The sequence below is a fragment of the Mustelus asterias genome, chromosome 8 (assembly GCF_964213995.1).
Source record: "Mustelus asterias chromosome 8, sMusAst1.hap1.1, whole genome shotgun sequence".
NCBI lineage: Eukaryota > Metazoa > Chordata > Chondrichthyes > Carcharhiniformes > Triakidae > Mustelus > Mustelus asterias.
The window spans coordinates 55072811-55099029 of record NC_135808.1 but is presented as its reverse complement, the minus strand read 5'-3'; the positions used below and the strand labels follow the sequence as shown (position 1 = coordinate 55099029).

At 41.3% G+C, this 26219-nt stretch overlaps 2 protein-coding genes across 11 annotated transcripts in view; one reads left to right on the top strand and one right to left on the bottom strand.

The window, feature by feature from the left end:
- Positions 1–160: 160 nt before the first annotated feature.
- On the top strand, positions 161–18496 carry cenpl (centromere protein L). Its single transcript, XM_078219316.1, has 5 exons — positions 161–371; positions 3973–4141; positions 6821–7066; positions 14657–15193; positions 17418–18496. The coding sequence occupies exons 2-5, from the start codon at positions 3980–3982 to the stop codon at positions 17517–17519; spliced, it is 1047 nt and encodes a 348-aa protein (XP_078075442.1). The 5' UTR covers positions 161–371; positions 3973–3979; the 3' UTR covers positions 17520–18496.
- Positions 18497–19893: 1397 nt separating this feature from the next.
- The window catches only part of klhl20 (kelch-like family member 20), a 93670-nt gene continuing 87344 nt past the window's right edge, over positions 19894–26219 (bottom strand). For 9 of the 10 annotated variants that reach the window (XM_078217978.1, XM_078217975.1, XM_078217984.1 and 6 more), the window contains 2 exons: positions 24881–24987; positions 19894–22187 (listed from right to left, as the gene is read on the bottom strand). In XM_078217978.1, coding sequence (XP_078074104.1) covers positions 22103–22187; positions 24881–24987 — 192 coding nt within the window. In that variant the 3' untranslated portion in view covers positions 19894–22102. Of the gene's footprint in view, positions 22188–22528; positions 22598–24880; positions 24988–26219 lie in introns of all 10 variants that reach the window. The other variant, XM_078217981.1, reaches the window with a different exon arrangement.

Genomic DNA, 26219 nt, shown 5'->3' with positions numbered 1-26219 from the left:
CCGATCCCCGATCCTGATCGTGTGGATATCGGTTCTCGATTGCCCGGGTCTGTTGACAGGCATCGCGGTGCAGGACGGGAGGCTGATTTAAAACAGGGCGGAAAACGAGGGAGAGAAACTGCTGTTTGTGTTTGCGGCTCGGCAAAGGGGAGAAACTCTCTCCCGTCGGAGCGGCGAGCCGAGCCGAGCCTCCCACCGCGGCGGGGAGAAACCGCCTCGAGCGGAGCGGGAACCGGCGAGAAACTGTTCCCAGCGGCTGGGCAACTGGGGAGAGAAATTCTCCCGGCCCCGGGAAGCGGACAGCCTCTTTACCCGGAACTTCTGGATGGCGGGCTTCTGATATTCCATCACCAGAGCGACCCGGGTAACCGGTGAGTGTCTGCACTAGGGGCTGGGTTAAGGGGAGATTCACACTAGTGTCACTAGAAGGCTGAGCCACTAACCGTGTGGGTGTGTATGTCAATGAGAAATTCAGTCACCATCCCAACTGACGGGGACAAAACTGAACCTGGGCGCTACCTTTTGAAGCGAGTAGCGTGGATCCCTTTAAAGGGGAGTTGGGTGAACACAACAGGGAGAAAGGGATGGAAGGGTAAGCTGCTTGTGTGGAGCGTAAACATGGACATGGTTTTTCCCCAGTGGTCAGTTTTAGGACCACTGCTCTTCTGCACGTATATTGACCTGGATTTGTGCAGACTCGACATTTCAAAATTTGAGGGTGTCATGGTAAACAGCAAAGGGAACAGTAACTTCAAGAACACGGGCAGACCGAACAGGCACATGATGGATACAATGTGAAATTATTTTGGTAGGGAGAATATGGAGACTAAATAGTGCAGATTTAAAATAGAGTAAGATCAGTTGGACCAATGAGTGTTTGTGCTACAAATCCTTGAAGGTGGCAGGAAGACTTTTTTTTTAAATTGAAAGACCTTGGCTTTATAAACCTTATAAATCTTTGAGCCTTTATAAAAGCACTGGTGAGTTCTGCTGAAGGGTTATGTTCAATTCTGGACATCTGTCCTAAGGCGTGATGCCAAGACTTTAGAGAGGGTGCAGAGGAAATTTACTAAAGTAATATCAAGGTGAAATACTTCAGTTATGTGGAGCCACTGAAGAAACTATAATTGTTCTCCTTGGATCAGAGAAGTTTAAGGGGAGATTTGGTAGGTTATGAAGCATGTTGACAGTGCAAATAAGGAGAAACTATTTCCAGTAGTAGGGAATGCAGATTTAAAGTAATTGGCAAAAGATGAGCAAAATGAAATTATCAACTGTGCTGTGACCTAGAGTGCAGTGCCTTAAAGGATGATGAAAACAGCTTTGATAAATTCCAAAAGGGATTTGATAAGGAAAGATTTTCAGAGTGGTGGGGAAAGAGACTTGTTGGATAGCTCTTTCCTAGAGCCTCTAGAAGCAAATTGGCCAGATGGCCTCCTTCTGTACTGTATCATTCTATGATTAGTAATGATGAAATTATGCTTAGAGGTGGGTTAGAATGATGAATGAAAGATGGAGAAGTTGTGGGAGGGGCTAAGACAACTGAAGGCTTGATTGCCAGGGGAGGTGGCATCTGCTTCCTAATCAACACCTCGTGGTGCTGAGATGTAGCAACACTGGCAACTTTCTGCTCCCGAGAGAAATACCTGATGCTAAAATGCCGCCCCTACTACCTTCTGTGGGAATTCACCTCTGTTATCTTGATGGCAGTTTACATCCCACCCCATGCGGACGTGAAGATTGTGCTGGACGATGTATATACCACTATGAATAGCCTTGAGACGAAACATCCCAAGGCCTTGTTCATCGTGGCCAGGGACTTCAATCAGGCCAAGCTCGAGCCTACTACCAAGTTACCACCAACACGTCTCCTGCTCCACCAGATGCCCAAATAACCTAGATCACTGCTACGCAAATATCAAGCATGCCTACCATTCTATCGCCCGCCCACACTTTGGCAAATCAGACCACATGGATGTGCTCCTGCTCCCAGCTTGCAAGCAAAAACTGAAGCGGGAGAATCCATCAGTCGTGCAGTGTTGGTACGAGGAATCGGATGATCTCCTACGGGGCTGCTTGGAGTCAGTGGACTGGTCAGTATTTAAAAACTCTGCAACCAACCTGAACGAGTACACCACTACAGTAACTGACTTCATTAGTAAGTGTGTAGAAGACTGTGCCAAAGAAGCAAATCTGTGTGTTCCCCAACCGGAAACCATGGATGAACAGGGATATCCACTGCTTGCTGAAGTCCAGGTCTGAGGTGTTCAAGTCAGGCGACACTGACCTATACAAGAAAGCCAGATATTATCTAAGGAGATCCATCAAAGATGCCAAAAGACAACGCCGGACCAAGCTAGTTCCAGGCTAGCCACACTGACACCTGTTGTCTATGGCAAGGTCTGCAAGACATAACAGGCTACAAGATGAAAGCATGTAAAATTGCTGGCTCCAACGCACCCTTCCCTGATGAACTCAATGCATTCTACGCCCATTTTGAGCAAGAGGTCAGCGAGAGCATGCCCTTGTATCTGGGGTCACCATTGCAGATGTCAGAGCAGCTTTCTTGAAGGTCAACCCACGGAAAGCAACTGGCCCAGATGGGGTACCTGGACGTGCACTCATATCCTGCGCGGATCAGCTGCGGAGGTATTCGGACATCTTCAACCTTTTTACAACAATATGAGGTCCCTATCTGTGTCAAGAAGATGACCATCATCCTGGTACTGAAGAAAAACCAAGCAGCGTGCCTTAATGACTATCGGCCAGTGGCCCTGACATTCATCATTGCACATCTGTGTCTTGGCCTGAGGTGTGAATGTGGTAGCCCTTGTTGTTCATGGTCTGAGTTAGTCCTGTTAAATGTGCACAGGAAAGCATCTAGCAGATCAAACTCTATTGCAAGAGATTAATGATGTTAGCACATCATTCAATTCACAATCTCTTGATTGTTATCTTGGGAGATAGTAATTTTTGATTGACAGCTGTTTTGGGTCAAGGTGGGATCTTTTACTATTTTAATGTGACCAATGTATGGAACAATCTTTTCTGAAATAAAAACAAGATGCTGGAAATACTCAGCAGGTATGACAGCATCTGTGGACAGAGAAAAGTGATTGATTTGTCAGGTTGATGGAAGTTTGCCAGACAAAGGGTCAATTGACCTGGAACATCAACGTTCAGTTTTGCCACAGATGCTCCCAGACACTGATTCCATTGACAACTTGTGAAAGATGACATAAAATAGATACATGAGCTTGTCCTTGGCCTACAGCAGTTAAATCTTCAGTTGGAACTGTCAGATATTCACTGGATATAGAAATCCATACCACGTTTTTCCCACCCTAACACGGGAGTGCTGGCACCACTTGTGGAACCATTAGCAAAGCTACTTTCATTTTTGTTTTGGGCTGTGCTGGTAACTGAACAAATTAAATACATTTGAGAGGTGGAATTCCACTACATAATATGAACACAAATGGAATATTGTATCTCCACCCTAGCTATGACTGTAACACTTCGTTCTGCACCCTCTCCTTTCCTTTATGAACGGCGTGCTTTGTCGGTATAGTGCACAAAAAACAAACTTTCCTTTGTCTACCAATACCTGTGACGATAATAAATCAAATCAAAATCTTCCTATCGTATAACAGTTTAATTAAGCTCTGGATATGACTAATATTACCCACGTAAAAAAACAAATTGACTGAACAATACCAAAAAATAAATGCGATTTAAAATGTTAATTGGAGAGAAAGTTGGGAATCAATTGATTTTTTTTTATAAGCAAAGTTTAAATTTCATTTAAAACCACTTTGTTCCAATATCAACAACACAGGGCATGGTGATTAATTTGCTCATTAAATGATATGAGGGTTAATAAGTAATTCTGGGCTTGGGGGGGGTTTTTAATGGCTCCAAAACGTTATGTAAAATTGTCTGTTTCATATTGATTTTTTTTTCTGGTTGCAGGTTTAATATGGAGCACGTGACATCAGCTGCCAAGGCAGGAATAACACAGCTGGGTGTGTGTTTTGCCAATACAGGTACCCCTCCAGCGGTTCTGAGGGCAGTGAAGAGGCATACACCATTTCGCCAGGCTTCAGCTAGACGGAAGATTCCTAGAACAGACTTGCCAGTAGTCAGTAAAACTTATAACAATTTTTACTAGAAGCAAAAAGTTTGCTGTTCTCTCCTGCATGGTGTGGGTTTGAGAGGGGGAGAAAAATATTTAATTTCACACTTGGGAATTGATTAATTATATAGAGATTGAAGCATGGAAATAGGCCATTTGGCTCAACCATTTCATGTTGGTGTGTATTTGTGTACACACTTGTAGCCCTAATCTTTTGTGTTCCTGTTCCCATATCTGTTTATATCTTCTTCCATCACCCCACGCTCCACCAATCCAAACTCTTAAATAAAATCTCACCTTCACTCGCTCCCTTCGAGTGTGTTCCAAAGGCTCACAACTGTGTTCCACTTTCTTCTTAATTTGTGCATTTAATATAACTTGTGCGTTTCCTCTTATCCTAGATTTTTCAAACAATGGAAACAGTCTTTTTTATCAATTCTCTCCCATCCCTTCATAAATATCAACACCCCTCTAATAAATCACCAAACAGATCCTGTCCTTACTGACCTACATTGGTTCCTAATCCTCATTGTGTTTAAATTTCTCATTACCTTGATCCTCCACAACTGTAACCTTCTTGACCTATGAATGATTCAATTTTAAATGGGTGTCAGGAACAGCGACTTAGGGGTGTCACATAAACAAACCTTTGAAGCTAACGAGGCAAATTAATAAGACTTTTTTAAATCATACTGAATCCTTGGTTTTATAAATGGAGGCAGAGTACAAAAGCAAGAGTATTAGACGGAACCCTTAATCACTGGTTGGGTCTCAGCTGGGGTATTGTGTTCAATCTGGGCAGCACACATCCTGGAGGATGAAAAGAGGATGCAATAGAATAATAAAGAAGCTGAGATTTGTCTCCTTAGAGCACAGAAGATTAAGACGTTTAATAGAAATGTTAAGAACTGATGGGTTTTATTAGAGTAAAAGGGAAAAATTTTCAACTGATGAGGGTCAGTAACTGGAAGATGCAGATTTATAATTAACAAATTATAGGGAGGGGAGAGGAGAAGAGCTTTCTTTATTCGATGCATTGCCTGAATGAACATTGGAAGCTGATTCACTGGTGACTTTCAAAAGGGAATTGGATGGTTGCGTGTTTGAAAATTATTTTCTGTGAATAAAAGCAAGGAAATAGGATAGGAATGGGGAATAAGCCCTTTGACTTGTCGAGCCTTCTCTGGCATTTAATATCATCTACCTCAATGCCACTTTCCCATGCTAAGTCCATATCCCTTGATGTCATTTATCTCCAGAAATCTATTGATTTCTGACTTGAACGTGTTTGATGATTGAGATCCTGCAGTCCTCTTGAGGTAGAGGGCTAGCACAGGCATGATGCACAAGCCTTCATCTGTGCTCTGATTCTATGAACAAGCTTATGCCCACTCCAAACTCGCCATTCCTATGACTTTGGCCTCAATTGCATCCCTCTCATTATTGTTTTTCAGCTACCAGTGCCATGTGCCCTCCATAAACCTCCGCTTCTTCAAGTCTCATGGGTGGCACAGTGGTTAGCACTGCTGCCTCACCACTCCAGGGACCAGGGTTTGATTCCTGGCTTGGGTCACTGTCTGTGCGTTCTCCTCATGCCTGCATGGGTTTCCTCCCACAAATCCGAAAGATGTGCTAGCTATAGGTGCGTTGGCTATGCTAAATTCTCCCTCAGTGTTCCCGAACAGGTGCCGGAATGTGGTGACTAGCGGGTTTTCACAGTAACTTAATTGCAGTGTTAAAGTAAGCCTACTTGTGACACTACTAAACTAAACTCGAGATTAAGATTAATTGTGCACTGGAGATGATGTGTTGCTATTATTTCTCAAGTGACCTCAAAAGTTCAACCTACCAATTCAAAGTTACTGATTTACCTGCTTCCAGCCCTTTCCCTGGCAACCATCTGACACTGAACCAGACTTTTCACAGCCTTCGTGTCATATTTGATCCCCCACAAGACAAGCCTCCTACCACACTTTCACATTATTACTAAATCGATTTATTTCTATCTCCATAACAGCACCTGACTCTGCTCCACCCCAATTCAGCTGCAAATCTCATCCATAGCTTTGTTACTCCATACTTAAATTATTTTAACATCTTCCAATCCCCATAAACGTGACGTTATCCAAACATCTGCTACTATTACCCTAACATGCTCTAAGTACTATTCATCCATTGGTTCTTTGTCCACTGGCTCTTGGTTAAACAACTGGTTTTTAAATCCCTCAACAGCCTCGCCCCTTTCGATCTCTCGAAATCGCCTCCAGTACTACATTCCAACCTTCTCATGTCGACACTCCTTGGATTCTAACTCTTGAACATTCCAGATTTTAGTTGCTCTGCCATTGTTGACCATGCTTTAGGTCTGGAATTTCCTCTAAACTTCCCCACCTCATTACTTCTCTTTCAATCTTTTAAAACTTGGCTTAAAATCCTCCTCTTTGACCAAATATTTTGCATTCTTCTCATATGCTCTCATGGCTTGGTGTTGAACGTTATTTGATAATTCTTCTATAATGTGCTTGTTAATGCAATATAAATGCGAGTTGTATTTGTCGTCTTATTTGCAAATGATGACACCAAATATTTCAAGAGGTTTGCTGCCCAATAGTGGACCAAAATATTGCATCAGTTGAGGTTATTATGCATTGAACGATAAACACTTATTCGCTGTCCTTTTTGCAGGAGAATGCAGAGCAGATTGCAGCATTGCTGCAGAAACAATGGCGTCTGTATCACGTAACTCCTCTGTACAGATTCTCCTACACCATGTTGAAAAAATACTCAAATGAGCTGTCGGTCTTCATTGCTACTGAGAAGAAGAAGGGGGTGGCAATTGAAGTGGGAATTGAGCTTGCCAGTAAAGCTAAATTCTCCATGCTGGCAGGCCTCCGAGCTACTGAGAATGACCCAGAGGCTGTCTTCATACAGGTGATTCTGTGACTCATTAAGTTGGATTATAAACTGGTTTAAATAATAAATCTGTAATGTCTTGGGCTTGCTTGAGCATTTACCCAAAAGCATCACTGAAATGGATAACTTGTATCAATAAAAGCAAATTACCGTGGATGCTGGAATCTGAAACAAAAGCAGTGCTGGAAATTGTTATTTTGGGATATACTTCAAGTAACATTTGACTGATTTAGGATATTCATATTTTTAAACGAAAGTGTATGCATTATTTTCCCTAATTGGTGTGGAAAATGTACTATACAGTCACCTTCCTTTCCAAGAGTATGAAAGTTTTAACATAGAAACAAATAGGAGCAGGAGGAGGATATTCAGCCCTTCACGCCTGCTCCGCCATTCATTATGATCATGGCTGCTCATTCAACTCAACAGCCTGATCCTGCCTCTTTCCTCTCTTTCCCCTTCACCTCCAGTGCTATATCTAACATCTTCTTGAAAACATTCAATGTTTTGGCCTCAACTACTTTCTGTGGTATTGAATTCCATAGGCTGACCAATCTGGGTGAAGACATTTCTCTTCATCTAACCTGCATCCTCAGACTGTAACCCCTGGTTGTCGACACCCCAATCATCAGGAACATCCTTCCTGCATCTACCCTGTCTAGTCCTGTTAGAATTTTATAGGTTTTTGAGATTCCCTGTCCCCCGGTCATTCTTCTGAGCTGAAGCGAATACAATCCTAAAGTACATACATTCGTCTTCACCAATCTTTTTCTCCTCACCATACCTATAGAAACTTTAGGTCAGTTATTTTCCCCACAAGCCTACTCTCATACTCTGTTTTCAACTTGATCAATTCCATGATCCTCCTTTGAATTCAGGTCTGTTGTTTTCCTTGGCCAATTTGTGTACCTCTCCCTTCGATCTAATATTATCTCTAATTTGCCTGTAAGCCAAGGTTTGGCCACCTTTCCTGTTTTACTTTTGTGCCAGATTGGAATAAAAATTATTGCAGTTCACCCATGCGCTCCTTAAATGTTTGTCACTGCCTATCCACCATCATCCCTTTAAGTAATGTTTCCCAATCTATCATTGCCAACTTGTGCCTCATATCATCGTAGTTTCCTTTAACATTCAGGACCCTGGTCTCAGAATCACATGCGTCACTCCATCTTGATGAAAAATTCTGTCATGTTATGGTCACTCATCCCCAAGGATTCACGCACAACTAGATTGCCAATTATTCTTTTCTCATTACACAATATCCAGTCTAGAATGGTCTGCCCTCTTGATGGTCTGACTTCTAATGATATCTCTTGCACCTGCTGCAAATTGTCCTGATCTTTTTTGTATTATTTGCCATCACTCAATGATCTTTGCCGTAATGATTTTAAAACATTTTGTCATAGCCATACTTTTATACTGTATATTTTTGCTATAGAGATATTATTTAATAGAATTTTTTTGTGTTGGAATCTAAATTCTTGAAATGTGGAGTTTGCATGAGTAAGTGAGGCTCTGTCTGGTTTTTTGATACTTTCCTTTAAGGTGATGAATTGCTTCACCAGCAGATTCTCCTTCAGCATCTGTATTCAGTATTTTCCTTTCAACAGTTATTGGCCATTCTAAATAATAAATGATAATGTACATTTTTCTTTTGCTGTCAAAATCTTGCCTGTAAGCAAACATGTTCACTTGTCAATCAAAAGCAATGTTCAAGCATAGTGATGTGCTGTTCTGCTGGGTGGTGAGCCGTAGATGCCCAACTGTTTCCCATGTGGGTCTTTTCCCAGTCGGGCTATCTGCAGGAAGAACCTGATCCAAAAGAAAATAAATTAATGTTGATTAATGCTATTCTTGTACGTTTGATATTGGCTTTGTCAAAAGTACAATAAACCAGGGACAGTGTTTCCTGCATATACTCTGACCAGTGCACTGGGGGTGGGGGGGGATGTGGGATATTGCTTATGTCCTCAGTATTAAGTCAAATGAGAAATCCACAGCAGCTATTCATTATTGGATTGCACTATGTAACTTCCGGCAGGGTTAAAATCAAAATTGAATAGTTTTCTGCTTGCATGCATGTCCGCTTTTATCTTGGCATGGAGACCCTGGAGTTGAGTTTTTTTTCTACTGTTGGCCAACTCTGTTATGGCCTGGGTAGGGAACATTCTGGCCTGGCTCCTTGGAAACTCCAGGTTAAAGTCCAACAGGTTTATTTGGTAGCAAATGCCATTAGCTTTCGGAGCCCTGATCCTTCATCAGATGTTGTGGCCATTACGGAGACGTGGGTAGAACAAGGACAGGAATGGTTGTTGGACGTTCCGGGGTATAGATGTTTCAGTAAGTGTAGGGAAGCTGGTAAAAGAGGTGGAGGAGTAGCATTGTTAATCAAGGATAGTTTAACGGCTGCGGAAAAACACTTTGAGGGGGATATGCACACTGAGGTAATATGGGCTGCAGTTAGAAACAGGAAAGCAGCGGTCACGTTGTTAGGAGTTTACTATAGGCCCCCAAATAGTAATAGAGATGTGGAGGAAGAAATTGCTAAGCAGATTATGGATACGTGTGGGGGTCACAGGGTAGTTGTCATGGGGGACTTTAACTTTCCAAATATTGATTGGAACCTTTGTAGGTCAAATAGTTTGGATGGGGCACTTTTTGTGCAGTGTGTGCAGGAGGGTTTCCTGACACAATATGTGGATAGGCCGACAAGGGGTGAGGCCACATTGGATTTGGTACTGGGAAATGAACTGGGCCAAGTGTTAGATTTGGTTGTGGGAGAGAACTTTGGAGATAGTGACCACAATTCGGTGTCTTTTGTTATTGCAATGGAGAGGGATAGGGCCGGACGGCAGGGCAAGGCTTACAATTGGGGGAGAGGTAATTATGATGCGATTAGGCAAGAATTAGGGGGCATAAGATGGGAACAGAAACTGTCAGGGAAAGGCACTGATGAAAAGTGGAACTTTTTCAAGGAACAAATACTGGGTGTCCTTGATAGGTATGTCCCTGTCAGGCAGGGAGGAAATGGCCGAGTGAGGGAACCGTGGTTCACAAAAGAGGTGGAATGTCTTGTGAAAAGGAAGAGGGAAGCTTATGTAGGGATGAGGAAACAAGGTTCAGATGGCTCGATTGAGGATTACAAGTTAGCAAGGAATGAGCTGAAAAAGGGGCTGAGGAGAGCTAGGAGGGGACATGAGAAGTCCTTGGCGGGTCGGATCAAGGAAAACCCCAAGGCTTTTTACTCTTATGTGAGGAATAAAAGAATGACCAGGGTGAGGTTAGGGCCGGTCAAGGACAGTGGTGGGAACTTGTGTATGGAATCAGTAGAGATGGGCGAGGTGATGAATGAATACTTTTCTTCAGTGTTCACCAAGGAGAGGGGCCATGTTTTTGAGGAAGAGAAGGTGTTACAGGCTAATAGGCTGGAGGAAATAGATGTTCGGAGGGAGGATGTACTGGCAGTTTTGAATAAACTGAAGGTCGATAAGTCCCCTGGGCCTGATGAAATGTATCCTAGGATTCTTTGGGAGGCGAGGGATGAGATTGCAGAGCCTTTGGCTTTGATCTTTGGGTCCTCACTGTCCACGGGGATGGTGCCAGAGGACTGGAGAGTGGCAAATGTTGTTCCTCTGTTTAAGAAAGGGAATAGAAATGACCCTGGTAATTATAGACCGGTTAGTCTGACTTCGGTGGTTGGTAAATTGATGGAAAAGGTCCTTAGGGATGGGATTTATGACCATTTAGAAAGATGCGGATTAATCCGGGATAGTCAGCACAGATTTGTGAAGGGCAAATCGTGCCTCACAAATTTGATCGAATTTTTTGAGGAGGTAACTAGGTGTGTTGATGAAGGTAGGGCGGTTGATGTCATATACATGGATTTTAGTAAGGCGTTTGATAAGGTCCCCCATGGTCGGCTTATGATGAAAGTAAGGAGGTGTGGGATAGAGGGAAAGTTGGCCGATTGGATAGGTAACTGGCTATCTGATCGAAGACAGAGGGTGGTGGTGGATGGAAAATTTTCGGACTGGAGGTAGGTTGCTAGCGGAGTGCCGCAGGGATCGGTGCTTGGTCCTCTGCTCTTTGTGATTTTTATTAATGACTTAGAGGAGGGGGCTGAAGGGTGGATCAGTAAATTTGCTGATGACACCAAGATTGGTGGAGTAGTGGATGAGGTGGAGGGGTGTTGTAGGCTGCAAAGAGACATAGATAGGATGCAAAGCTGGGCTGAAAAATGGCAAATGGAGTTTAACCCTGATAAATGTGAGGTGATTCATTTTGGTAGGACTAATTTAAATGTGGATTACAGGGTCAAAGGTAGGGTTCTGAAGACTGTGGAGGAACAGAGAGATCTTGGGGTCCATATCCACAGATCTCTAAAGGTTGCCACTCAAGTGGATAGAGCTGTGAAGAAGGCATATAGTGTGTTAGCTTTTATTAACAGGGGGTTGGAGTTTAAGAGCCGTGGGGTTATGCTGCAACTGTACAGGACCTTGGTGAGACCGCATTTGGAATATTGCGTGCAGTTCTGGTCACCTCACTATAAGAAGGATGTGGAAGTGCTGGAAAGAGTGCAGAGGAGATTTACCAGGATGCTGCCTGGTTTGGAGTGTCGGTCTTATGAGGAAAGGTTGAGGGAGCTGGGGCTGTTCTCTCTGGAGCGGAGGAGATTGAGGGGAGACTTAATAGAGGTTTATAAAATGATGACGGGGATAGATCGAGTGAACGTTCAAAGACTATTTCCTCGGGTGGATGGAGCTATTACAAAGGGACATAACTATAGGGTTCATGGTGGGAGATATAGGAAGGATATCAGAGGTAGGTTCTTTACGCAGAGAGTGGTTGGGGTGTGGAATGGACTGCCTGCAGTGATAGTGGAGTCAGACACTTTAGGAACATTTAAGCGGTTATTGGATAGGCACATGGAGCACACCAGGATGGTAGGGAGTGGGATAGCTTGATCTTGGTTTCAGATGAAGGTCGGCACAACATCGTGGGCCGAAGGGCCTGTTCTGTGCTGTACTGTTCTATGTTCTATGATTGCTGTCAGCTTTTGACTGATGGTCCTATGACCTTGAGCTCTTACTAGATCAAAGGTATATAAATGCAAGTTTAAGTTCTATGCTGGTACCATCTTCTGCAACAAATGAGCTATTCAGACTCCCCATCTCTGGCCTGCTGTCATGTCCTGAAAATACTTCATGTTGATAATGAAGCTCATTTGGACAGACTGGCTGTTTAAGCAGTGGCGATGACTGGATAGTAGCAGTACAAAACTTGTATGTGTATTTCGCTATTACGAATAGCCTCATGGGTCCAAATGGAATCCTGTGCACACGCACCTCTGAATGGTGTAATGCTGATTTGACACCAGTAGTGCCATTTTGGAGGTCAACTCTCCAGCTAACGGCCTCTTCTAATCTCACCTGATTAAACATGGCTTTAAAAGCAGGAAAAATGCCCCCACCAATCAATAATGCCATTTAAATAAATCTACTTCCTCCTTGTTAATTTTCTGCCTTCATTACAATTTTATAAGCATTCAAAGTTCCTAAAGCCTACAGGGAATGATGTGTCAGGTGTTGAATTATTCGACTTCAAGGCTTCTGTACAAACCAGTATCTCTAAGAATGGGTGCAGTAGGAGGCATTTCTGAGAATGGAATGAGAATGATTGAGTAGTATGAGGGGTGAAGGGCTCTCAGTAGGAGGCCATATCCACCTAGTGTTGAAGGAGTGCCCATTCAGTTTGCAAAAGGAATAGTGTGTCAGGCACCTCGATTTCTCTCCTCACAGAAATCTGCCACCAGTTGAAGCCACAACTGGAACTTCAGCAGGGTGAGAACCTCATTCCAGTGGATGTGAAGGTGACTATGGCTGTGTGCCTTGTGTCAGGCTGCTTCATTGCTGGAGATATTTGGGGCATCCTGAAGCTTGCCATCTAGTCTTGCATAATGGAGCTTACTGATTCTCTCCGTTGAAAGAGAACTGACTACACTCCATTCTCTCTTGCTAGAGAGCAGCAGGCAGAGCGAACGCACAGCTTTATAAGGATTGTAGGCTTCTTCAGGGTGCCTTTGATGTCATGCATGTTAACTGATGTATTGGAAAGGAATTCCACTCTTTTGGTATACAGCTGGTCTGCGACCCTATGCAAATGATCACCTATCTCATTGCCTGGTATGCTGGGAGCAGTCATACCTTCATTCTGCAGTGGTCTATTGTGCCATCTTCTCAGATGCCATGATGAACCAAAGGGCTATTTACTGACAACATAGCTTATTTAGCTGTGCAACCAATGCACACATGGGGCAGCATGCATATGATGAAAGCTAGGCTGCCAAACAACCACTGGCATGCTGAAACATCACTTCTGCTACCGAGACAGCTGTGGAGGAATTCTGTATCCTCAACTTGGCAGAGAGGATACCAAAATGTGTGGTGGCTGTATGCCGTACATCTTTGCCAGCTTAACTGCACAGCTATATACTGCAAACAGCTGAAGAGGAGGCATTGTAGACAACCCCTTTCTGGCCAGACTGACCGTAAGCAACTCATCCAACTGTAATACCAGTAAATGCAGCTCCAATTTACTGACCATTGCATTGTCCTTTTGGTCACAATACTAAAATAAAAGGCAATAGAATGCGTGGACATTCCAAGTTTATAAATCTCTCCTTTGTGTTTTTTCTAAATTTCCCAAACTTGGTTAAGCGATTTGCACCGCCTCGAGGGGTACACTGCTTATGGCCTCATGATTTTGGTCTCCCTGAAGCTGCTCCGTGCAATCAACACTGAATTGGTATACTAACTAAACTGGAAGCAATGGGCATGGGTTAATCCTGCATCACAATCTTTGCACCCATTTTCAAGGGCTATAGAATTTGCTTCCCAGTCAGGAAAGCTAGTGCTTTGTATTTGGTTTCGGAAGGGGAAAATATCCTGACAGTTTTGGTAACCTTTAAAATGGCAACATTTATGATAGCACATCATTTGTGAAAGAGGTGAGTTGCTGACCTGTGTTGCAGACCATACCCGTGGATGCACCTGGTGCCGTGATGAGAATGCTAAATTGTTTTCAAACATTAAATGATTTTGGTTTCCTATGGGTAAAAAAAAAAAAATCCTCCTTGCTTCCCTTCTGTACAAAGTGACACCCTAAATTTCTTGAGTGATACCCATAAAACTTACTATTTTCACCAAACCCCTTTTGCTGTAGCTCATTGGGTAAACAGGCATGGAATGGTACTGTACTACAGTCATCACTAAGGCAGGTCCCTTGCCTTTGCTGTCTTCTCTGATCTCAAGTGGATGTGGGCATGACTAATTGCTTCTGCATTCCAGAGCTACAGAAGATAATTTACATCGGATTTCACTTCCGATGACAATCCGTTATGACATGTCTGGATCAGATTGACGTTCGATTAATATGAGATTATGAAATGTCCAAGAGTCTGGTGCAGTCTTGCATAGGAAAAACTGTCACCCTGGTAATGGTTAGACCTGTTGGACCCTTGTAAACACTACCCTAACACTTTCAGTGGGAAGAGGAAATAAATTAGTAGTGAAACACTTGGGGTAAAAGTGACTTTCTGCTTCTTCACAGATAACGGCAAAGGCTCCAGTCCATCAAGCAGGTGACGAGAAGGTGGTCTGGTCTGGGTGGATGTGCTGCGTTGATGGAGACTTGGGCTTCCTGGAGTCTCTCCCAGTGGAATTCATCTGTTTACCCCTGTTATTTGCTAATGGCCCTGAAACTGTTACAAACATGGTGGGAGAATGGTTGCAGAAAACATTTGACTGCTACATCAGTACCTTTCCCATCAGTTCAGAGAACCTGACCTGGATGGCTGCTATGTGGGCCAATTGTTTCTCAGACTCTGTCCATCGCGTGATGGAGCTGGAGTGGTCTGTATCCCCCGTCCAACTGACTATTTCACTGAGTATTCACCCAGAGGACGCTAAGGCACTGTGGGACAGCATTCATGGAGACGAGGACGAAATCACCATCGATGAGGTGGAGTTATTCATGAGCAGCCTTCATTCACATTTCTACAGGCATTTTGGGGTGCGACTTGCAGCGACACAGCTGATAAAGGTATCAACAGCTGTAGCTTCTGCTCACTGTGATGGTAAATTAAAGGTGAGAAACTGATGCTCATTTTTGGATTCAAATGGATGATGATTTTCAGTTAAACACTTTTTCTGCATTAAAAGTGTAGTTCCGATGATTTTCAGTATAGTGTTCAATGTCATTGAATATATTTAAAGTTGAGATAGATGCTAGTCATTCAGGGAATCAAGGGTGAGGGGGAATGGCCTTTTTTTTAAAAATAGTTTACAGACTATGGGTCTCATGAGCTAAGCTGGCATTTATTGCCCATCCCTAATTGCCCTTGGACTGAGTGGCTTGCTAAGCCATTTTGAAGGGCATTTACGATCTGCTGTGGATCGAGTCGCTTATAGGTCAGATCAGGTGAGTACAGCAGCATATCTCCTTTTTCTAATGGACATTAAGGCCCAGATTAATTTTTATAACAATTGACCATGGCTATCATTAGACTTTTAATTCCAGACTTTTTTTTAGTTGAATTCAAATTCCACCACCTGCCTTGGTGGTTTTTGAACCCTGGTCACCAGAGCACTACCCTGAGTACACCCAATGATCTGCCATTATTGTATTGAATGGTGGAGCAGACTCAAGAGCTGTATGGTCTACATCTTTTGTGTTGCATTCCCAAACTACTCCCTCCAACCCAGCACCTACATTTTCAGGAGGGAAAATTCCATGTCATCCCGTCTCCTTTCTTTTCATTTCCCTCCAGTGTTAATATCATTTCAAACCTAAATTCACTAAAATGCAGCCCTAACTTCAAAGATTAGCAGCATAGGGTTGTCTAAAAATCAATTTTCAAAAACCCAAGCAAGTGAGGTGCTTGGGTACTGCTTTTTCCTTGCATAATTGTGGGGACAGGACCATGTTATAGGGATATTGACATAAATGAGGTTTTCAGTGGGGAAATTCATTCATCAAATATTCCTCACAAACAAACTGATCTCGTTAAATAACTTCTGATTTGAGATGAGGAGAGAAACATTTTTAGTCTTTTCCCCTGCAGATTAAATAGTCAGCATTTATAAACTAAGTGCATTCAGGCAACATTTTGTAACTGAATTTGCATGTAAGCAAGTGAGATCTGTATGCTTCCCTTTACACTGCTGCAAACTTGTACCTAAATTTGAAGATTCTGCTTTGTTTACAATGTGCAATCTGAAAATTCATGCCCAGTTTAGGACCACGGTCAGTATTTAGAAGGTCCAGTAACCCCTCTGCTTTGCAAATTCTGTCATTGGCTAAGAGTACATTAAATTGTTTTGTTTCTGTTGTGAAGGAGACACTTCTGTAGCTACTCCATGCACCTCCCTTTCGCTCTTTCTCCCCCACCCTGAGTATTGTGCAATATGTCAAGATAACTCATCAGTATCCACTAAAACTGTGTGGAGAATGCACAAGAGTAATCCAGTTATCGGCTCCTGAACCATAACTGAACTCCAGTACAGAATTGTCATCGCTGTGCATCTATGCTAATTGGATAATTTTGTTTCTGCAACTTTTTTTTTTGTTGCTTTGACTGTTAGACACTTACACTGGAAGCATGTTCTATATTTTTATTTATCTTTCATGGGATGTGACCATTGCTGGCAAGGCTAACATTATTGCCCATTCCTAAATCTCCTTGAGCAGGTAGTGGTGAGCTGCTGATAATATGATTGACTTGCAGAGAGCAGTTGTGGGTCTGGAGTTAATCGTAGGCCAGCTTGGGTAAGGACTGCAGATTTCGTTTTCTGAAGGACATTAGTGAACCAGATGGACTTTTTTGACAATGAAACTAGCATTTTATTCCAGATTTGTCTAATTGCATTTGAATTCCCCCAGCTGCCATGGTGGGATTTTGAACTCTTGTCTCCAGAGCATTCATCTAGGCTTTTGGAATACTAGTCCCATAACATTACCATCTCCCCTAATGGTGACATAACTTTGTCATACATTGCGGAAGCAGTGAGAACAATGAAGCTAGAATTAAACATCTTTTTCCAAATCCATAGATGTTTGCTTTTAAGTTATTTTGATTTCTCAGGATGAGCTTGTTTCATAGGTGGTATTTTTGCATTCATCTGTTCTTGTTCACTAAGTGGAATTATATCAAGATTTGGTAAGCAGTGATGTGGGAAGGATGACATGGAAGAAAAACTTAGTTCTATGCTTGATTTGTGTTGCGTATGCCTCAAGAACGCACTGCTACTTAACTAATTTGAGATTTATTCATATCTACTGTGGTGTTAGTTGTTCTTTATCTTTCTGACAGCTGTTCACCAGCAAGCATATAGACCATGTGCTGCCATTCCTAACTGAGCTGGCTTTTCATCAGATACAGTATCAACCGCGCCTCTGCAACAGTATGGATTAAAATTCATTGGATCACTTGGAGCCCCAACAGAAGGATGACATTGTTCCATCTCTGAAAACAACCAGTTTTTCCAACTAAATCACATTGTTGGATGTACAGAAGGGGGGGAAAAAGGATGTGATAGGGAGAGCTACTAGAAACATTAAACCTTTCTGCTGACGTGACTGCTTCCTATGCTATCAAATGAAATTTGTCTGTTCATAAGCTGCTAAAACCAGACAGACAGTCAGCCTTTGACTGTTTCAATAGATGTAAACTGAAGGGTCCATATCCTATTTTTAGTATTGCACAAACTTTATTCAGCTTCCTGCTTTCATATGTCAAGGCTTGCAGTAGAGGTTTGTTGTTTTCACTCTTGAATATTATCCCTTTTTAATACCACCTTAAATATCAAAAAGTAAAATTACTAATGTTTTTATAAAAATAATCTAATCCACTAGCACTTGTTCATACAGATGGCCATCTTCATTTGAGCAAAACCTAGGATAATAAATTTCTCTATCTGATGTTTGTCTTTTAATAAAATATTAAAACCTAAATTAAAATGACTTTGCTGTATAGAAATGAGTGAAGAATTTGGTCTTTGTATATAGTGTAAAAAAAATCTTTACATTTAGAAATAAAATTTGTAGAAAACACAAATTGGCTATTTGACTGATTAATGATATGTATACTACAGGAAGATTTTGGTGGGCAGAACAGTGGCAGAGTCAGTGGATCAGAAGAGAATCTTTCATCTAGAGATCTAGAACTCCATGCCTAAAAGGATAGTAGAGGCAGAAACCCTTGATGTTCAAAAAGTACTTTGATAAGCACTTAATGCTGTAACATAATTATGGCCTAGGAAGTGGCATGAAGCTGGCTAGGTGCTAGAGCCAGTGAGAGACCAAAAAGCCTCCTACATTGTAAATATCTATGATTCCATATATGTATGATTAATTCACATTCAATAAATCCATCACACAGCTTCCCTCATTGAAGTAAACATCTGCTATTGATTCCTTTGGCTCCAAGTCACTAACTGGTTTCTTCTGGATGATTTTCACAATATTGGCCATTTTGGCTTCTGTGGCAACACCAGTCTGAGCTCATGAGACATTTTAACTGAACTTTAAAGATGTTTCATTTGGGAAAGAACTGTTAGATTGTATGCAATTAATTTACCTTTAAAGAAGCACCTGTCAGTATAAGACAACACAACTTACCTGGAACAGCACTAAACAAAATTCCACATTTAAGTTGTGGAAAATGCATGTAAATTGACTTTCTCATTCACCTTTGAAAAAGCTATGATATGGAGATGCCCACTTTGGACTGGGGTGGGCACAGTAAGAAGCCTCGCAACACATGAGCTTTTGGAGCACTGCTCCATCAGGTGAGTGGCCACTCAAAGCTCATGATATCAAATAAGCCTGTTGGACCTTAATCTGGTGTTGAGACTTCCTACTGTACTTTGAAAAAAGTGTGAATGGAACATATTTTAAAAGTGGATGATCTTAAATTATATTTGTTTAATATAGAATTATAAAAGGGATTTTTTTTTGCCATAAACTATCCAAGATGGAGAATCATCAGTATCAGACATGGCTCATTGTCAGACTTGAGCAAGTATGCTATCCAACAGTAGGATGAGGTGCCACTCCATCTCATCTGAAGCTCCAGTGCTGCAGAGGAGAAGTGCTTTCTTTCATGAGATGCTAAATCAAAGTAAAAGATTGCATGGTACCATTATGAAGAAAAACAGGCAAGTTCTCCAGTGTCATACTGGACCCACTGAAATTCTCTCTTGCCATGGATGCTGCCAGACCTGCTGAGTTTTTCCAGCACTTTATTTTAGATTTAAGGCACCTACAATGTTCTGCTTTTATTCGAGTTCTCCAGTGTTTTGGCTAATATTTATCCCTCAAACAGCAGCCTAATCTGGTTATTGGGAGCTTGCTGTGCAGGAAATTGGTTGCCACATTTTCTACATGACAACAGGAATATGCTTCAAAAACACTTGGTTGTAAAGGGCTTTGGAACATCTTGAAGTCTTGAAAGGCATGATAGAAAAGCAAGCTTTTATTCCTCCCAGTGTCAAAGTGAGAATATTAATATGGAAAACAAAATGGGCTTAAAAATGATAGCTAAGGAGAAAAATACAGAATTGATGCAGTGAAAGACTAATTTCTTTGCCATTGCAACATTGTGTAGGGCCAACACAACTTAAATAGGCAGGAGAGAGAAAGTTTGAGGGAAAAGGAACAAGACAGATTTCTTCTAGATTAATTCACAAAGTATTTCTGGTACCAGATTCATTAGACTGTTGCCAATATATACAATAAAATGGATATAACATAGGTTATTTAAAAGCAAAAACTAAACACAGACTTTTACTGACATTTGGATATTTATCAGAGTGCTGATTTTTCACAGAAAAAAGGATGATACAGTAATTATTCAACTGAAATGAATAAATCAACCAATGGAAAACATTAAATGCAGATGGGGTGGGTGTTCTACACAAAACACTTAATTTTATTCTGTATATTTATTTATAAATAAATGTTGTTTCGTCGAGAATGTTGTACAGACTGATGTAGAACAATGCAACTCAAGATGGTTTAAATTCTCATCGACATTATTGGAATTATAAGTACCCTCCAAGAGTAGGATGCAATTGAGTACTTTGCAGTGGCAGAATGACATTCCATCTTCGGTTGGGTAAATCTGCAAACCTACTCCATACAACAGGCTTCATGCAAACCATTCAGCAATATTCTTCCCTGAACACCATCAAGCAGGGCAAAATAAAAATCAAACTTTCATTCACCCCACCCCTCGGGTACAGAATTGTTCATATATTAGTCACTGTTCTTCAAAGGGTATTCAACTTTGAAATACTTTGAGAACTTCTCAATGCAATAAGTTAAATTATATCTGTATTTACACTAGGTGTGGAGCTCTACTGTTCAGATACTTCATTCTTTCTGAATGGAGCAGGATAACAAAAAGTGGGAATCTTTAACAGGTATTATTTGAAACAGAAACACTTGAAAAATCTGGGATTTCATCTCATCTCCTCCCCTGCTGCTCCCCATTGAAGTTAGGAGGTCCTGGAACACCTGCAAGAATTCTACTCTCATGAATGCTGAAGAACCTAAACTACTGAAGATATGTGCATCTTCACAAAATTGATGCCCTGCCCAATATCAATGTTCCAATCACCGCAAAGTAAAATACTGCAGCTAGGGTCAATTCTGATGAAATGTCCAAACTGCCTTTCTCCCCTTACCATAATGGACACTGTCAATAAGGTCTTCATCAATTAAAATAATACCCAGATGTATCCTCCATTCAGTTGGAGGTAACCTTTTGTTCTAAATGTGGAACCTGCAACAAAGGTCATTCAGCTCAAGCAGGAGTGAACGGTTATCATCCATCCTAGTTACAAAAGCAATGGATACGTTTTTAAAAATCTCATGTTACTACTGAACGTCTGTCAAAAGTTTTGAAAATGCCCTGTACCAATCAATTTACAAAATTAACTTAACATTTACTGGCAGCAAGGAGGCTGTGGGCCATTCTTTTATTTTCATTTTAAGCATAAAACAAGAGAAACCTGGTAAGAGAAAATACTGCTCAAAATCAACTTTTCTTCAGTCAAGTAAGAATTGACCTTGAAGGGGGCATGCTTATCATGAGAAAGTCTTTCCCAAACTTATTTTTTTGGCCTCTGGAAGAAAGAGCCATGCACCATATTTCGTCACAACAGCTTCATGCTCAAGTGACATAACGTACATCACACTGTGCATCTATAATTGGAGGGAAAAAAGGTTTGCGACTGTACACTTTCTCACGAACAATGCCCTTTAAGGTGGTTCCAGTTCTGCAACATTTTGGGGATACCGGACTCTACTTCTGTTATATATCCTGAATAGAGAAAACTACATTCACTGTACTGAACACATTATTAAACATCAGAAAAAAGTACATTGCAGTAGCTACGTGTGATTTTAGTACAGTGTTCTCCAGTGGGGAACAAATGAATGAGTTTTCATTTGCTCGAGCTTAATGTTCATGATAAAAGTTTCCTTTTTAAGCTGCAAAATGTGGAATTATGAATTGTTCTGTTTGATAGCAATTGTAGATTTGCACATGGCTTCCACACGTGCTGGTCATCAGCTCCAAGGGCGCTCCACCGCACTGCAGACTAACGCTTCTTCCCACTTCAGTTTTTAAATTCCTCAAAAGTTGAAACATTAAAAGGTTGATTCAATCTGTACTGTTCAAGAGTGTGTAACTCTTCTGCACTCCCAGTTTAACCACTGAGGTGCTGCCAACTGGTTTGGATGAGAAAGCTTTCCCCACACACAAAACTTATATAGGCACCAATATATAATATCCTTACAACTATTCACCAGACCTGCTTAGAAGTCTAGTTTTTCCACAGACCATGTATTGCACAGAGCTGTCTTCAGATTAGTAACGGAGAACAGCTCTCCTCTTTTGACTGATAAGCAGCCGGATTCCATCAAATTTAAAATGTTCTTTCCCAAACAATTACAGCATCCAATAGCAGCAAATATTCCAGAGTTTACAGGTTACCATATATGGGATTCACAGTGCGTCATTTTGATCACACCCACTCCACCGCCCAGTCTGCGATAGTTCATACCTCCATATAATCTGTTTTTGAGGTGAAAGGGGAATGGAAAGAAAAAAGAAAAAAATATGAACCACTTCCAACTTCTGCAAGCCTTTGTCAAGCACATAAAATTGGTTTACCCTACTAGTGGTGCATAATAGTGCACATAGAAAGTTACCAATTAAATCAGTTCACATGATTGCATTCAATAAAAGCATAGTTAAGGCCATGGGCCACAGATTAACTCATTCTGTATGCAATTAGATCATGTCTGGCCACTGATTTATAAGTGCACCAATATATAAAACGATCAAAAATAAAGTTTTCAAATTTTAAGGTTAAATTCCCCTTCAATACACCATCTCAACAGCTGAGTACTTACATACATCATCATCATATAGTTCTGAGTTTGAACCTGGATTGGCTGAACTCAGGCAAGTAGTAGCAATTACTTGAGGTGGGAAAGTGAGGGAGTTAAGGGAGAGAAAAAAAACAATCATCAGTATATCCTTGGATTGGTTGGATGAGGGGCAGGGTGGACAAGAGAGAAATTAGACAGGACTTCCATTCCTAAGTGACTGATAGAATTTAAAAATGTTTATAGCACAGAGGATGCCACTGGGCCCAACATGCACATCCAGCTCAAGAACGATTTAGCTTGTCCCACTCCTCTGCCCTCTTCCTATGACTACATTTTTTTTCCATCAGTGCTTATTCTGGAAAGCCAGAATTGAATCTGCCTCCACCACACTCAAGCAGTGCATTCCAGATCATAATTATTTGTAGTGTAAATGCTTTTCCTCATGTCACCACTGGTTTATCTGCCAATCAGCTTAAAATATTGTCCTCTTCTTCTCAACTTTGCCTCCAATGGGGACAGTTTCCATCTACTCTGTTTAGACCCCCATGACTCTAAATACTTAATCCTCCCAGCATGTTCTGTTCTAACGAGAGCAACCCAAGCTTCTTTAATCTATCCATGTAACTGAAGTTCTACATCCCTGGAACTATTCTCTGAAATCTTTTCTCTACCCTCTCCAAAATCTTCACATCCTTCCAAAGTGTGCTGCCCGAGATTAGATACAAGACTTCAACTGAGGCCGAACTAGTGGTTTATAAAGGTTTATTATAACTTCCTTGCTTTTGTACTTCCTGCCTCTAAATAGTTTTATATATACACAAAGCTCAGTATCCCATATGCTTTTTAAACAGTTTCTGTCATCTGCAACAATTTGTGCACATATACCCCACTTCTTTCTGCTCCTTCAGCCCCTTCAGTTTTGTACCCTTCAGTTTGTTTTGCACATCCTTTTTCTCCCACTATAATAGTGTTTCGTAGTACAGAACTTGAATACTGCTGAAAAAAGGGGCATGCTATCAAAGCTTTTCATCTTGCACTCAAGACAGTTATGCAAGATAAACTAATAGTAAAGGGAACAACAATTTATACTAAATGAAAAGAGAGTGCTGACTGGTTGGCAATTTGATTGGTGAAGGCATTGCCATGGATAATGCAGCAGTGAACTGTTCATTGCCAAGTTTTTGTATCAGATTCAAACCAGGCAGTCGATTCTGAATGGTCAAGGCATTGCCATGGGGAATGGCTGACCCGCAAGCTTATGTTTAGTTGGAAAAAGCATAACATGCATGAACATGCTTCTTCTGTCTGCAAAGGGCAGGGTCCTGTGTGTGAACATGTGGCTTCTAGCATGTGTAAGTAAGCCACACCGACAGCCCGAATGATTATCTTAAATTAATTTTCAGTGTAATTCTTAGCACATTATTTAGCTGTTGTCCAATCACAGAATCACATCTAATGTTGGACATTATGTTTTGATTTTTTCAAGCACAGGCTGTTTGGGTACAATCTGTACTTTTTCTATTGCAAACAACCAAAGGTTTGATATGGTCTGCCAGTCATTGAGACATATGGCCTACATACCTGGGAGCACACCAGCATTAAAATTCATTTACCAAATTATTGACTTGTGTGATAGGCAGAGCGTATTCTGGCAGCACCGTTAGTGGAGAACACCACTTTGGTTCTACTACCAATCACCTTAAATCTGTGGTCTTTAGCTATTGGAAAGAATATCCCTTTATACACTTCAAATTATTCATGATTTCAAACACCTCCATCAAATAGCCTACCAGCCTTCTCAACTCTAAGGAGAACAACCACAATTTTTCCAGTCTATCCACTTAACTGTAATCCTTCAGATCTACAATCCTACAATCTCTTTTGCACCCTCTCCGAAGTAATTCTTCCTAAAGTGTGGTGCAGAATTGGATACAATATTGGGGACTGAACCAGTGTTGCATACATGTTTAACATAACTTCCTGTGCTTTTACCCTATGTCCCTAAAAGAAACAGTATCTCATTTGCTTTGTTCACCTGTGCCTCCACTTTCAAAGACTAACATGTAAAAGGAGCACTTTGGGTTACGTATCCCAAGAGTTATATCAATTATTAGCTACTTGAAGATGCACAATAGAGCCTTATGAATACATCAAATTTTCTGTTCAATTAGACATATTCTAGAGTGGAGTCCAGAGACTGCAAAGATGTCTGTGTGGAAGGAGAAAAGAGGAAATATATGGGCAAAAAAAAACTGTCTTAATACTCTTTTACAATTCACACTAATGATCCAATACTTTGTCAACACAACAATCTATAGTGAAAGAAGGTTCTGGCAGCAAACTTGTTCAGACAAGAAATCCATCAGTGCTCACCTCCATGTGTTTGCGTCTGGATCATAAACTTCAATAGTTTTTAAGTAAGTAGTGCCATCAAAGCCACCCACTGCCATCAGCTGTCCATTAACAACTGCAAGGCCAACCTGCAAGAGAGAACAAAAAACGGTATTCAAAGTGTATGAGTCTTGTTCCTTTATACATAAACGGCAGCTCCATTAACTTAATGTAGGGACAGTAAGTCAAGCCTAATCGACACAAAACTTCTTTTTGAAAGGAAAACAAAATCAAAACATTTATAGGTACTATTGCATCTTTAGTTTCAAAGCATTGTCGGAGCAGAATTTTGTCTATGTATTATAATGCCGCAATGTGTTTACTTTAATATTGACTAGCAGAAATGAATCTACAATGATTTGCCTAATTAGGAAACAACGTGAGGTAATTTAGTACATTTCAGATCAGTTCTTGCAATGGGGCTAGCGGAGGGGAAACGTCAGGTAAATCAGATTGTTGACTTTTACATGTTTCTGTAACTTTGAAACAATGCAAACTGCAAAGTTCATTCAGCAATGTTGCCATTGTGTTAAAATGGTTTTGATTCAATCTGCCCAGTAAGAGGCTTAGCTGAACAGGTGTTGTAAAGCTGCCACGTTAAGGGAAAACACATCATCTCGATGGTAACTTTGATTTATAGCTTGGTAGGTCAATCTTCTTCACATACAATTGAGGGAAGAGTTCACATACACACACTCTGGGGACAGACTCCAGACTGGGATACGAACATATAGCTTTTAGAGACATCTAACTTGAAAATGAGTTTCTTTTCCTAGAACGGCACGGTAGGGGCGGCACGGTAGCACAGTGGTTAGCACTGCTGCTTCACAGCTCCAGGGGCCTGGAGTAGATTCCCGGCTTGGGTCACTGTCTGTGTGGAGTTTGCACATTCTCCTCGTGTCTGCGTGGGTTTCCTCAGGGTGCTCTGGTTTCCTCCCACAGTGCAAAGATGTGCGGGTTAGGTTGATTGGCCAGGTTAAAAATTGCCCCTTAGAGTCCTAAAATGCGTAGGTTAGAGGGATTAGTGGGTAAATATGTGGGGGAAGGGCCTGGGTGGGATTGTGGTCGGTGCAGACTCGATGGGCCGAATGGCCTCCTTCTGCACTGTAGGGTTTCTATGATTTCTATGAACGACAGCAAAACTGTACCTTTTGTCTTCACTAGATGTGGAAGCGTAGAAAATTGGTGAATCTTACTGTGACAACTGTGTTTGGATTATTTAAAATAAACACATTTGTTGGTTTATAATCTTTGCTCATTCGACTATAACGTTTTTCAGCATTCCTTTAGAGTTCATGGCCATTCAGCCAGTACATCAGAG

Excerpts from the sequence above, each read along its gene's own strand:
- cenpl (XM_078219316.1), top strand. The coding sequence starts at position 3,980 with ATGGAGCACGTGACATCAGCTGCCAAGGCAGGAATAACACAGCTGGGT. Across the intron at positions 4,142-6,820 it reads CTAGAACAGACTTGCCAGTA|GAGAATGCAGAGCAGATTGC; the intron begins GTCAGTAAAACT and ends TCCTTTTTGCAG. Across the intron at positions 15,194-17,417 it reads ACTGTGATGGTAAATTAAAG|CTGTTCACCAGCAAGCATAT; the intron begins GTGAGAAACTGA and ends TCTTTCTGACAG.